General features: G+C 31.6%; 1 protein-coding gene across 7 annotated transcripts in view; it reads left to right on the forward strand.

Moving 5' to 3' along the window:
- LOC110997950 (protein diaphanous) overlaps positions 1-13,016 on the forward strand; it is a 32,020-nt gene extending 19,004 nt beyond the window's left edge. For 4 of the 7 annotated variants that reach the window (XM_045631261.1, XM_045631260.1, XM_045631259.1 and 1 more), the window contains 16 exons: positions 417-471; positions 796-834; positions 1,184-1,222; positions 1,719-1,870; positions 2,464-2,592; positions 3,584-3,684; positions 3,939-4,116; positions 4,555-4,731; positions 5,288-5,440; positions 5,545-5,663; positions 6,728-6,863; positions 7,389-7,553; positions 8,141-8,298; positions 8,683-8,762; positions 10,444-10,522; positions 10,853-13,016. In XM_045631261.1, coding sequence (XP_045487217.1) covers positions 417-471; positions 796-834; positions 1,184-1,222; positions 1,719-1,870; positions 2,464-2,592; positions 3,584-3,684; positions 3,939-4,116; positions 4,555-4,731; positions 5,288-5,440; positions 5,545-5,663; positions 6,728-6,863; positions 7,389-7,553; positions 8,141-8,298; positions 8,683-8,762; positions 10,444-10,522; positions 10,853-10,874 — 1,782 coding nt within the window. In that variant the 3' untranslated portion in view covers positions 10,875-13,016. Of the gene's footprint in view, positions 1-416; positions 472-795; positions 835-1,183; positions 1,223-1,718; positions 1,871-2,463; positions 2,593-3,583; positions 3,685-3,938; positions 4,117-4,554; positions 4,732-5,287; positions 5,441-5,544; positions 5,664-6,727; positions 6,864-7,388; positions 7,554-8,140; positions 8,299-8,682; positions 8,763-9,628; positions 9,700-10,443; positions 10,523-10,852 lie in introns of all 7 variants that reach the window. The other 3 variants (XR_006750660.1, XM_045631263.1, XM_045631265.1) reach the window with 3 other exon arrangements.
- The last annotated feature ends 1,262 nt before the right edge of the window (positions 13,017-14,278 follow it).

Genomic DNA, 14,278 nt, shown 5'->3' on the forward strand with positions numbered 1-14,278 from the left:
ACCTACCTACAAAAGTACTACGGAGAATGTTCTGAAGAGTTGTTCGCTTTGTTGCCTCCTGCATTATTTCGACATCGTACAAGTATTAAATCAAAGCTTATTGGTCTTCCCTGGGTGATACGACCACCATGTTTCCATGGGATGTGGTGATAAAATAATGCTGGATTTATTCTTAAAACATGAATTTTTATTATTTCTAAACTCACGTCTGTTATGATTATCGTATATATATTTACAATTTCTAAGTCGTAGAAGTATCGTAAAATGAAACGACGCGTTATTACTCGCGAAAAATTCTTAATTATACATATTAAAAAAAAACGCGTTTATATTAAAACTAAGAATACCTGAGTGTAATGTATACTTATATTTATTAATTTATTATTGATATATAATTATCTTTAAAACATTTTTAGGCAATCGGTAGCCCCGGAGGTCCACCACCGCCGCCGCCGCCGCCTATGCCTGGAGGTTTGTTATTTAAATCGCATGAAAAATTATTGTTGGGACTATATCTATGCTATCTTTGTCAAACACAAGTTTTGTAATTACAAAATAATAATAATTTTTTGTAAGTCCAAACACGAATGACAACTATCAATGACAAATTGTATTGGGATTTTGACTGATTTCGTGAAAATGTATCTGCATCTTAGCACGAAATATGATTTCCCTGTGCCCAATAGTTCACTATAAATTATCTTAATCTAGCCCAGAAATTAAAGCAAAGTTAACAAAGCACTATCTATCTCTTTCGCACATATGCATGTTATTCACCTTTCTCTATCTGTCTAGGAGGGCCACCACCACCGCCGCCGCCACCATTGCCCTCAGGTCAGTTATGGGACATTTATATACAGGATAGACATCTAAATTACGCAAATGTCAAGTTATGAAGACTTAAAAAAGAAAATAACTAAGTTTTCTTTCTTATTTAGAACTTAAATATATAATAGGAATAATTAATTATTTCCGATGTTATTTATTTTTAAGAAGTATATTTTACAAAGCTAATAGAAACAACTTTCAATTTCAATAATAAGTAATAAACAGTATTAGTATTTATATAATTATTATATGAATACCTTTCAAGGATTATTTAAATAACACTGCATGAAATACAACTATCTCCCTCACTCACACGCATGTTTTGTATCTATCTCTTTCTGGTGTCTGCTTCTAGGTGGTCCCGCGCCACCACCTCCGCCTCCTATGCCTTCAGGTTGGTATTTTGTATATTATTATATATCTAATGTTGTGTCATATAATATATAGTTAGTGACTACCGCTGACAATTATATGTTTATTTAAATGAAACTGTTAGTGAAGTGTACATAAATATTTGTTATTCTATAATTCCTTTTTTATACTAGACTATTTATAAAAAGTTGTATTTCGACTGGAATATTTTTTTTGAAACAAACTTATGAACATATTAATAGCGTTATATAATTATAGTATAATATGCAGATTTCAAGTATATTAATGAATGTATCTATTTTTTTATTAACGACATTTTATGGTTTCCATAAAACTAAGTTATTAAACGTCATTCAAGGATTCTAATACAACGCAGGGAAATTTTGTATAAAATGCCAATGTTGTACTAATAAACAAACAAACAATGTACTTGTGGTCTAAAGAATTCAGAATACTATTAAGAGTCCAAACTTATCTATGCATTTTAATTTTATTAAATTAAGAGATTTACTCTACAGGAGGGTCAGCGCCACCGCCGCCCCCGTTCCCAGGAATGGGGGGTCCACCATCGCCCCCTATGCCAGGAATGGGTCCGCCCCCACCGCCCCCTCCCCCAGGAATGGGACCAAGACCACCGCCCCCGCCGGGAGGCTTCATGGCGCCTAAGATGGTAAGTTTTAACACTAATTATCAAATGTGAAATATATGTCGCATCGTGCATAGGACGGAAGCGTACTTATACTTAAGCTTACTTTACTTACCTTACTGTAAGCACTCCACCAGTGTTGCTATAAAGTTTTTAGGTCTGGGCCTAGATTTTTGTATCTGTTGTCAATCTTAGGTGATCATCCTCCTGTGCTGTGATCATGATCCTGCTGTGTGTGTTTTATTGTTGGTGTGGAAATATTTGTTATTCTTATATTAAGTCACTGGAGTAAGTAAATATTTAGATTTACCTTTTTGTAGGTAAAACAAAAAAAGTAAATTTTCATTTTTAATTACCCTCGAATGGGTAAAATTTTTCCCTTTTCCGTGGAGAACTTTAGTAGCAACAATTATGAAATGTCAGAATTCTTAGGAATGAAAAATCTGAGTATAGACAATGAAAATTGTTGCGCTTTTCTAGGTTGTAAAACAGCTTCCATAGGAAGTAAGTTTTGTTTAAAAGTAAAGTTTTGTTTTGAATAATGTGTCACAAATAGATCATTTGTGGCTTGTATGACACAAATGTCAAAAAGTTATTTAAGAGTTGTTTAATTTTAGCCACAACCAGATATACTGCCTCATGGTTTGAAGCCTAAAAAGAAGTGGGAGATCGAAGGACCCCTGAAACGTGCCAACTGGAAAACTATTGTGCCACAGAAAATGTCTGAAAAGGCTTTTTGGATTAAGGTATGTATAGGGTTTTGTACTCTTTGAATGTGAGTTTGGAATGTTTTTACCCATAAAGATACAGTATAAATAGATCCTATAGATCAAAATCTTCATATTTTTGTAACTATAATAATTAACACAAATGCAGTAGTGGATTATTGTAGCATTGTAAATTACATTTTCGTTTTTATTTTGAAACGTCTAACAGGACTGAACGGAGACTCTAGGTCTGTCAGCCAATTGTTTCCCTATAAAAGTTTTAAAGCAAGATACAGAACAAAACCAAGGAACTTTCAAATACGTACACACAAAAGTGAGTCGTTAAATTTCGTTGAAAGCGTTTTGTAAGGCCGTGTTTTAGACTTGAACTCAATTGCCCTTACAAGTCTGTATTCACTTTCATTAGTGATTAGTGCAGGTGATTAGTGATTGGATTGGATAGTGATTAGGAAACAACAAGTGTGGACAGCGACGGGTTAGTGCAGGTTGTCTGGTAGTTAAGTGATTAGAAGCGTGTTCTATTTTTTTGCGAGTTAACTGCGAGTAGTGACGTCGCGTTCGCCCTCACTCGCAGCGTACCTGCCAAACTCATGACAACTGAATTTACTTAACATAGCCACTAAACAATAATTGGATACTACTTGCACTACACACCTGCACTAATCAATGTCAATTATAAATCACTTGCACTCATACAAATAAAAGTGAAAACAGGCCTTAAGAAATCTTCAGTGATTGTTCTTGATATAATTATATATAAAAAATATTACACTACAGTAGGTATATGCAATACTAGGTAACCTAACCTTGAACGTTTTTGTTTAACGACGCGGTCAAAAAGCCGAGAATCCACGAGCAGACCATGATTCGAGTTTAGAATAAGAACTAATGATTTTTGTAACGATCATTACAAGTTAATACGTTCCTGACCCAAAAGTACGCGAATTACAATTCGAAATTGACTGTATGTTTTGATTAGTTAATATAAACTTTAACAACCTTTCTCTAGGTGCAAGAAGATAAATTGGCGTCACCAGATATTTTGAGTGGCCTCGCCTTGAAATTCTCAAGTAAACCAGTTGCTAAGAGAAACGAGGATGCTGTCGATAAGTGAGTTTTTTACTTCAATTTCTGCTCTTTACTCTTAATTGAAATTTTATCGAGTTCAATGATTATGTTCTCTTCTAAAAAATACTTTTAACAATAATATAAACAGATTTTAAAATATATATGAACTTAAATATTATTGAATAAGCTACTGCTAAGTACTTTATCATAAATGTTGGCTTTTTTTAATGCCTTAAAGTTCTGTTGAGTTTAAGTAATACTAAATTTGCCTCAAATTTTTATCAATTTCTTTCTAGGGTGCACACACTAAAAAAAGTGAAAGATTTGAAAGTGCTGGATTCGAAGGCTGCTCAAAATCTGTCGATCCTTTTGGGTGGTTCACTCAAACATATGTCGTACGAACACATACGTACGTGTATCTTAAAGTGCGATACCACAGTGCTCACTGCAAATGTTTTGGATCTCTTGATACAGGTAAATTGATATTGGATTAATTTTATAAATTAATGTTTATATGTATATGAAATTGCTATGGCATTTCGTAATCTTACATAATGAGGAACTCGTTTTTGTTTTTTTAAATATTACTACTATTTAAACAATTTTTTTTTTTATTTTACCACTATTATCTGTATTACTTAATAAAATTAAACAATAAAATATAAATTTAATTATTTATCTTGATTACTATTTACACTATTTAACAGACCCTTTACCATGATAACTAAAACGTTTCTATTTTGTTAAATGTTTATAAATGGACATATGCAAATTAAAAATATAGTTTTATCATATTTTTTTAATTAAATACTTGTATACATATTTTATATCTTTACTAATACTGACAGTATTATTTAAATCCTATTTTCGTTAGTTAATTATGTTGGCTTATCGTCAAATATCATCTTACAGTACTTACCTCCAGCAGACCAGTTAAAAAAACTGGCTGAACTTAAATGTAAGAGTCAAGAACTGACTGAAGCTGAACAGTTTGCGGCGACAGTTGCAGATATTAAACGATTGGTTCCGCGACTAAGGAGTTTAGCATTTAAAGAACACTATAGGGAGATAATATCAGAAGTTAAGCCGGTAAGAGAGAAGGAGATGGAGTTATTTTTTATCACATATTTTGTTTCCTTCTATTAACTTATTCCGCTCATCATCATATCATATATAGTGCATTTAAGTTTACGATGTACCTATTCTAAAATACGAGACAATTATGATGAACATATTTTTTACAAAAAGCCATAAAAATATTTCACTTCACTTAATAATGCTTAAAATGATAAGGTACTAGATAGGCACTTATTAACATTTTTTTTTATTGATCAGCCTTCTTCCGAATAAATCAATCCTTGGAACAAGTAGTGTTTATTCTGTTATGTTCGCGAAATTCGAATGATAGGTGCCTAAACTTTTCAAAAATAAATAAATAAAATACGTTTATTTTCTAACATAGGATCATCATGGTATCACTTATTCCACGTCATTAAATTCGAGCCTGTTGTTCTTCTATTGTTATGTATATATGTATGTTATGTATGTTAGTGTATATGTATTGACGAATCGTTTCTGAAAGCTGTAAAACTAGTAAATAATATTTAATTAACAATTATATAACAGATTACTTTAATATTTCTAGGATATAGTGTCAGGTACGGCAGCCTGTGAGGAAGTAAAGTCCAGTGGCAAGTTTGCCAAAATCCTTGAACTTCTACTCCTATTGGGTAACTATATGAACACGGGGTCAAATAACGCCGGCGCTTACGGATTCGAGATCAGTTTCCTTACAAAGGTATTTAGATTTTTTTGACGTTGTAGAGATTAATAAAAAAAACTTATAAACGCGGCACAAAAATTTAGAACTAATTTTTTTAAGACTTATTTTTATTCTTTCAGTTAACAGCCACAAAAGACTTGGAGAACAAGCAGACATTGTTACACTATTTAGTGGATACGATAGAACAGAAATTCCCCGACGTACTTAATTTTGCTGAGGAGATGCCTCATATTGACAGGTATTCAGGACTTACATATACACGCTAAAAATCTCTCTTACCAGGTCGACTTCGGTTAAATTTCATTTAACCGTCTCACGTAGTCTGTATACATATCAACGCGTGAAATGAATTTAAGTAACTTTGGACGAATTCTTTAAAACTAATATATGAAGGATATGCACTCCTATTATCTACGACAATGCTCGCTATTCCATTTGGATTTTTTGCTGTAGCTTAGATTGGCCAGCACGTCTTGACTTCCATTTAATTGAAGATGTATGGGATGTTCTCAACAGATCAGTAAAATCAGTGTAATTTGCACCACAAAGTTTCAGTGGAAACGTATTCCTCAAAACATTGTTAAAAACATAGTGGTAAGCGTAACCCGAAGGAATCAAGCTGCGATATTGGTTATTAACAAACTCGTTATTATGTTTTCACATTTCTATGTTACTGTCTTTGCTGCCGATCACTTACACTTTGTCTGTAATAAAGAATTCATCAAAAAGTAATCAAAAGAATGCTAGAATTCTCAGACTCCACGCGTGCCCGATTTTTTTGCATAAGAGTTTATAATGGAAAACTTCTGATTTAATATATAAACCTAAATCATATTTTTCGCACTGACTTTTTATTGGTTAAAATTCAGAATTAAAGTTGAATGTAACTCGCGGTGTGATTCAACTGAGAATAAAGATTAGGAATTCGACTGACATAGTTGCGAATTAAACTACGTATTTTTACTTTAAATAATGCTTTTTATATGGGTGCTCCTATTTCACCAGTGGTCCTGCTGATAGAGGACAAACCTATGTTTTTAATTGCTTAAGATGTCACGTGTACATGTTGATACATGGTGTAATGGTTGCAGCTTCTTCCAAACATTGTATAAAACGAAAAACTTGGCGATTTAAGAGTGGCGGAGAGTTGATTGCCAGTTCTTCTCTTCCGTTCTTCGCCCTTGATTTGAGAACTGGCTGTAAATGTAAAATTAGAAGCATTTAATATGTATTATTTGACGTTCATAAGTGTACATTGTGTTACCAAAATGAATCAATGATTCTGAATTGAAATTTAATTAGGGCAGCGAGAGTGTCAATGGAGAGTCTACAAAAATCCTTAAAGAAGATGGAAAATGACATTCGCGCTTTAGAGACGGACCTGAATAACGCGCGGGTGCAACAGAGCCCCGATGACTTGTTCAACGAGTGTATGAGCGTATCCTTTTCACTAAAATTTATTTAATAATAATAAAACTTTATTCTTGACAGAAATATAGTTGACAAAATGGATCTAACCTTAGTCTTCACAGTTTCATGGTACATGGTGTTTAACGTACACCACACAGAAGACAAACAAGAGTCTTACACGACCTTAAGTATGCGTGAATTTGTGAGTTTGCGAATGGCTGTATTTGAGAATCTGTCTTAGTTTTTGGAACCTCAGGGTCATGCCAAAATAAGTACTCTATAGCAGTTATTTTTATCTTATTGGCGCATTATCATTTAACATATAAAGTTCTTATCTGTGATTTGACGTAGGGCCCTTTAAGAGTCATTCCAATAATTGTTGTTTTTTAAATCCCGTAATAATTGAATTATATTAATTTTAACGAAATTTAATTAAAAATAAATGAATTTGGTCTCGGAGTGTGGTGACAGTCGAACAGTTAATCATATCATACGAATACCCCGTAGACCAGAAATAAAATTTTTAATGTTGATTTCCTTAAATAAAAATCAGAGTTTTGCCGTTGAAGCACGTGAGCAATGCGATCTCCTCCACTCGATGTTTAGGAAAATGGAGGCATTGTACAAGGGAATTGCGGAGTACTACGTGTTCGATCCTCAGAAATATACGTTAGAGGAATTCTTTTCGGATATCAAGACGTTCAAAGATTCATTTGCGGTAAGTTTATTCTTAATTAAAATAATTACTAAATATGATTTTGATATCATTTGTCTAATATTCCTAATATATTCTTGTATCGTGTTATTAAAACTTATATGTAGATTATTAAAGTAAACCTTCTAATGCGACTTCCAACAAGATTGCGTTAAATTTTAAACGCTTCTTGATAGGGGCAATAGAAAGAGACAGACCGAGAGTGATTATGAAAGTGGATTTTTTTTCTTTATATAACAAAAAAAAGCTCAGTGTCATTACTACAACTGCCAAAGCAAAATATCGTACATAAAGTATATCATAACATAACGTATTAAAGTCGTGATTGCAGTTATCAGAAGTCAAAATCCTACTGTAATAGTATAAACTCTTCACTTAAAGGTCGACAACGCCCATAATATCCATGGCTGCGGTAGCTGCCTTTTATAGCTATTCTGTTGACTCTTTTGTCCTTCTAATTTATAAAAAAACATACTACTAGTAATAATTTTCTTAAGTTTCATTCAGTTCACAATGGTGATGATGGATAATGATCTTTGGTAACCGTGTCAAATTTTAATATTTTAAAGTTTCTCTTATCATTTCTTCAGGCGGCATATCAAGACAACGTAGTAATAAGAGAGACGGAAGAGAGAGCTAGAAGAGCAAGAGAAGCTCGTGCTACCGCTGAAAGAGAAAGAAGAGACCGCCAACATCGGTACAAGCAGTTTGTGGACATGGAACATGCCCAGGAAGGTGTTATGGATAGGTACGTACCGTTTACAAGGTTTAGGGAGGGAGAAAGACTGCCATAACAGTCTTATTCTCTCACTTTACTAATGTACTTGAAAAGCATTCATGTCATGTATGGAAAGAGGTATGTCAGGACCGTAGGACAAGTGGAGATCTGTGGTCTCTGCCGACCACTTTGGAAAAAAGGCGGGATGATATAAATAATTAAATAAAAAAAAAAAATAAGAAAATTTGCCAAAAAGGATATTAAACAATGGTTGCCTGATAGAGATCTTTTCATTTAATTATGTTAATTGTATTAATTTTCTGTATAAACGAAGTGTTAATACATAATTAAAAATAAATACAAGGAAGCTATCGTATTCCGAAGTAATGTTAATGTTGAATTTTTTATTTTCAGTTTGATGGAGGCGTTACAGAGTGGTTCTGCGTTCAGCAGAGAACGGCCTAGAAAGAAAGCTAATCCCAGGGTTGCAGGAGGTAATTATATTATTTTGAATCTCATTTTTTAAAACAAAACATAAGACGTATAGATTTCTTAAACAAATTTTTATTTTATAATGCAATAATATAAATTATTTAAAAAGATTGCAAACAGCAATTGATGTATTTATTTCAATGTATAACTGGTTGTGGTATAATAAGGTTCATATTTGCACGCACACATTTAGAGGACACAAGCCAGGAGGAGAGTTTAGTGCAAGCGATTTTGCACCGTATTGCAGGTATAGCACATTAGTATGCAGGTTCGATGTTGGACAATGATTTACGTAATTTTACGATTTCTTTTGAATGACGATTATTATATTTTTCTTTTCTATCACTTTACACACTCATTTATCTCATCGCTTCCTCTCCATTCACCCTTTTTCACGTGCGTACGTTCTTATACGTTTAGAAAACGTATACCGACGTCAATTTCACACAACGTGATAATGACAAACGAATAATAGTCATGATGGTGGATATCACAGTTGAATTATACATCCACAATCCTGATCGTAACTTCTTTAATTCGTAGATTTTTATATAAATCAATAAATAGATAAAAGTTTTCAGCAGATAAATCAAACTACCAAAAGTTTGCCAAAATATAAACAAAAGACAAAACTATAGAACAAGAACTCTGTTTCTAATATGTGATATAATATCTATTTGTGTGTACATATATGATATATTTTGTCAAACTCATAATAGTTTGGTACCGATTCATTTAATATATATTTTATTATTATTTAATTATTCGGCCTTAGAATGCCAATATTGTCTTCATCCTTTCTATCCTAAATATTTTCTATTTAAACAGGCGTGGTTACATGAATATTATAATTATAATTCCTATATAGATGTGTCGATTCGATATGGAGGCAAGCGCGTGCGACGTTCTACTTCACCAAAACTCGAGACTTACAGACAAGTAGTATACTACTAACGCTTTAGATATTGTATCGTGATATAACATTTCTAAGACACGTCATACATGTTTGCTTAGTTCTTCTAGTTAGACATTGGTGGGATATACTCTACGTATAATTTAAATATGTTGTAACAATATAACATGTCTATGGCATGCGGGTTACTTAAAGGTTATTGAAGTTATACTTCTTTTGGCGCGTTAGGGAAAAGTGATGAGATTATTTTTTTACTTGAGCGCGCACACCGTCACAAAAATTGACACTCTGAAAGTTAGCTATAGTCGACGTTTTAGTTATTTTTATTAAGTGTCGTTTTTTCTACAAACCTATAATAAGGCGAATAATTTTTTTTAAAGATGTTTATCTTAATGCCAAAGAAGTATAACTTTTAAAGCGTGTATATAATATGTACACATACGTTTTTTTTAAATATATTAACAGTCCTTAAATATTCTTATAACTTTTGATGTTGTATCGTCTAAATGTATATATTTTAACTTTCTTTTAAAAATACAGATTCAGATTTTGGCTTGACTTTGTTAATTTAAAAGTATGTGATATTGTTTAAGAGAATTACTGCAAGTACCTATTTTTATTGAAACACGCAAAGTTTAGCTACCTTTGTAGAACTGGCTTCACCTCCAACAGTTTTATTGGAATTATTTCTTTAAATAATTAAAAGCCTTATGTATCTGTAAATGTGCTACTCCAAGGCGTTTTCTTCATATATTTTTATTAAATTTCAGCTGAGCGAAGAGCGCAGTTGAACCGTTCCAGATCGAGGTCCGGTCTAACTGGACCGCTTACGACTAGAGAATTAACAAAGTAAGTATTTAATTCTACACCCTATATTCTATTCAGGGACCATATTGTGGGGTCGATAACAGGGGTCTGCTGGCTTAGAAACAGTGCATCACATCCAGAGTTCCTTATAAGGTACTATGAGTACCTTACCTATAAAAATATTTATTATCAAACATCCAAGTATTGTACGTTACGTACGTACGTTGCGAATGTACTACAGCGTACTACAGCGAAGTCGAAATGATTTCCGATTTTTGTTCGAACTTCTTTTGGGAGGTTTTTTTCACCCCTCATTTCTACTGCTACTTCTGAGATATAAAGTATGTTTTACATTTAGTTATATGTTTACAGTGAGTTGCTGAGCAACGCGTGATGTCATCAATCAGTGATATTAGTGTATTATTAACTAGTTGTTAAGTCAATGAATGTCATGGCCTATTTGTACTTTTTAATCTGTGTACGCGGTTCTATCTGTCAATGTCTTAGATAAATATCTTGAAAGTGTGATAATAAATATTCTAAAAGATAATAATAACAAAGCTATTGGAAAAAAGATAGCGAATTGTCAATCGTAATAAAACTGATTAATAAAGATATAAACGAAAGTTGTTCAAGCTAACTGTAGTACACAAATGCTGCCGTCAGTAGTTACTCTGAAACTTTGTTTATTGTAATAAACAAGAATAAATACAAACAAGTGGCGGAACTCGCGGTTTCGACATTAAGGATGCGTTTATTAAATCGTTATCACTATAGAAGTTACAGGCACAAACGCAATTTAATATTTCCCATAATAATAAATCCTGTTTTTAATTTTATAATTGTCTAACACCTTTTTGCCGTTACTAAAGCAATTTTTTTCTTGGTTTACTGCTGAAAGCGAATAGCAAAAAAGAATAGAATAGCTCTTCCAAAATTTTTCTTTAGGTTTTCTGTTTCTGTCACGTTTAGTGCGATTTTTAATGTCAAAAGGTGAAAAGTAAGAACGAACATATCAAAGACAGGTAGAAGCGCGTACTCACCGGCCAGAGGGCTCTTCCAACAGGTGTATTATATTATTTGTCTTGTAAGGCAAAGGAGTATCAGTAAACATTAGATTTTACTACGAAAATGCAAGAGTATAAAATAATAATGTTTTTTTTTATTGAACAAAACGCTAGTAAAAAATAATTACGAGGAAAAACATAAAACCCACAAAATATTTGTGGGGATGGTTAAGTTATTTATGCCTCTTTATTTTTTCCTAATTATTAAAATCTGGTATGGAATAAATAATACAAAAAAAAATTATGCATTTGTCTAATGGTTACTGATTCGACTTTCTATGAACAGTCTGTATAATTAAGAGTTTTTTTTGTAAATCTCGCAGTAATGTTTAGATGCTTGTATAGGGTGTATTGAAGCTGTCTATAAAATTGTTTAGAATATGTAATCTAAAAAGTTCGTGTCAATTCCTAAAAAAATTGAATACCTTAGAAATCTATTTGCATTGTATATTTTGGATTTTTCGTAAGAATCTCATTATTTTGTGTAATATTTTATAGACAGCTCATTAATTTCGATGCAATTTAATTTATTACAGTATTTAAACTGTCCAATATGAAATAATGATTTCGTCCAACGTTCAAATGTATCGCACAATAAAGCGAATTATACACTTTATTTATTTTGGTTTAATAACATTTATACAAATATGTTTTGTGTATAAACCTGAGTTTTAAATAGATTATAGAAAAGATGAATTTAATGGATTATTAATGATGTTGTTTTTAAATCTAACATTAATTGCTTTATGAGATACACAAACAAATTAAGATTTTCTTTCTAATAAATAATATAGAAATAATGGTTACATTAAAAATTATTATTTTCTTGATCAGATCGTTTTTTTTAACAAAAGACATAACATGCCGAATTGTTAACTGGCTGTCACAGGTTTGATGTTGATTAAAATAGGTTTTAAAAGACATAGGAAGTGTTTGCATGGTCAATTAGTATTATTATTTTGGTACTTTAAATTAAGTTAAAAACATAAAACCCACTGCAGACAAGGTAATGATTATTTTTTTTAAGTTCGTATATTTTTCAGTTTAGTATTTTAAAACTGTAAGTTTATAAGAAGCTTAACTCTTAATCATTAATTTTTTCAAGCGCAATTTACGAAATTTTAATACTTGAGTATTTTCCATGAAAAATTGTGATTTAATATGTATTTTTGCACAATACCCTTTCGAAAATCATAACATTTTTATGACTTAGTGAATATAGCAGTCGTTAACTAACGGATTCTATAAGATTTCTAGCCTAATTCATAAACGTAGTATAAACAGCATTATAGAATTAAAAATTCTTTAATTTTGTATTAAATTTTATTACTTTTATTCTTGCTATGTAGTCGTTAACGAATGATAATTTATTATAAAACATTATCTGTACCGTGTTACCATGGTTACCATACTTACATGAAGTGTTCAACTGTGGTAACACAAGGTACTATTTTAAGTCCACTTTTTATGATGACGAGTTATGCGTTTACGAAAAAGCATTAATAACAAGTGTATAGTTCGCTCAAATGTATTTTATATAAATTAATAAAACAATATTTATAATAACTGGATATATACAGCATATTTTAAGGTTCTGTTATTTTGTTTTTACTTAGATTTTCGTCTCTAAATTGAAAATGTCTTATTAAAAATGTATTATTAATAAAGACTGTTATTCTAAAACGGCCATATGTCTGCTTTGACTGTAATTCGCGTCCATATTAAAAACACCTTGGTCTTGTACGCCTAACCAACGACCACATGTATTTTGAAACTGTTTATGAATTTGGTCATTTGTCATAATCGCTTTTGTAGATCGTATGTTATATATTAATTATATAATGTAAATATATTTTTGTAAAATGTTACATTTTTTGATTAATTACAATGTTTTTAAAACTATTTGGTTTTTTTATTTAATAATCTGTTATACGATGTTATTGACCGATAGAGATAGAGTAACGTCACGCAATAGACAATGAGTGTAATTTACTGATTTTAAGGTAGTTTAGTAAAAATCAGCGTATCGACCAACGCTAAACTAAATTTCGTCAGGGTATGAACCCAAGTCTTCTAATAGTATTTAAAAATTGTTTTACCACAAATAATATATTTTTCTTAAAACCATATTTATTGGCCTTTTCTTCACCTAATTTAACATTGCCCTAGTCCACCTGAATACACAGATATAAACTATTCTATAAATAGGGAACGTGTTGAAATTAATAAATCTAATCAAGACAAGCGTGTCTACAGTGAATGATGAACGAATGAAAATACATTGATGACTGACTGATTTGTGTTCCGTGCTATGCGTGCTATTTATTTGTTCTACCTATTTATTTTTCAAGGTGATGAAACTGTTCATATTATTTCATTTAATTTGGCAAATTCGATATCAATTGGACACGTCAAAGAATGAACACATTTGCCATTTTTATATGAAATTCCTAATCAATTCCTGGAATTTCGGATATAGAAACTTTCGCATGACCGATGAATAAGAATGGAGCAAAATGTTTCGTGACTGATTGAGGTTTCAAGTATGTAATATGTGTGTGTATTCTAGAAAACCCCAATATATGAGGGCATATCCGCTATACACAATTTAGAACATTCTAATGACGTTGGAACTTTCACTCTCTTATATTAATATATATAGTTAGAAATTAACAAATAAAATTACTAAAAATAACCAAATTAAATTACACGAAATTAACCACAAATTTAA

Source organism: Pieris rapae, chromosome 15 (assembly GCF_905147795.1).
Source record: "Pieris rapae chromosome 15, ilPieRapa1.1, whole genome shotgun sequence".
In the NCBI taxonomy this organism is placed as follows: domain Eukaryota; kingdom Metazoa; phylum Arthropoda; class Insecta; order Lepidoptera; family Pieridae; genus Pieris; species Pieris rapae.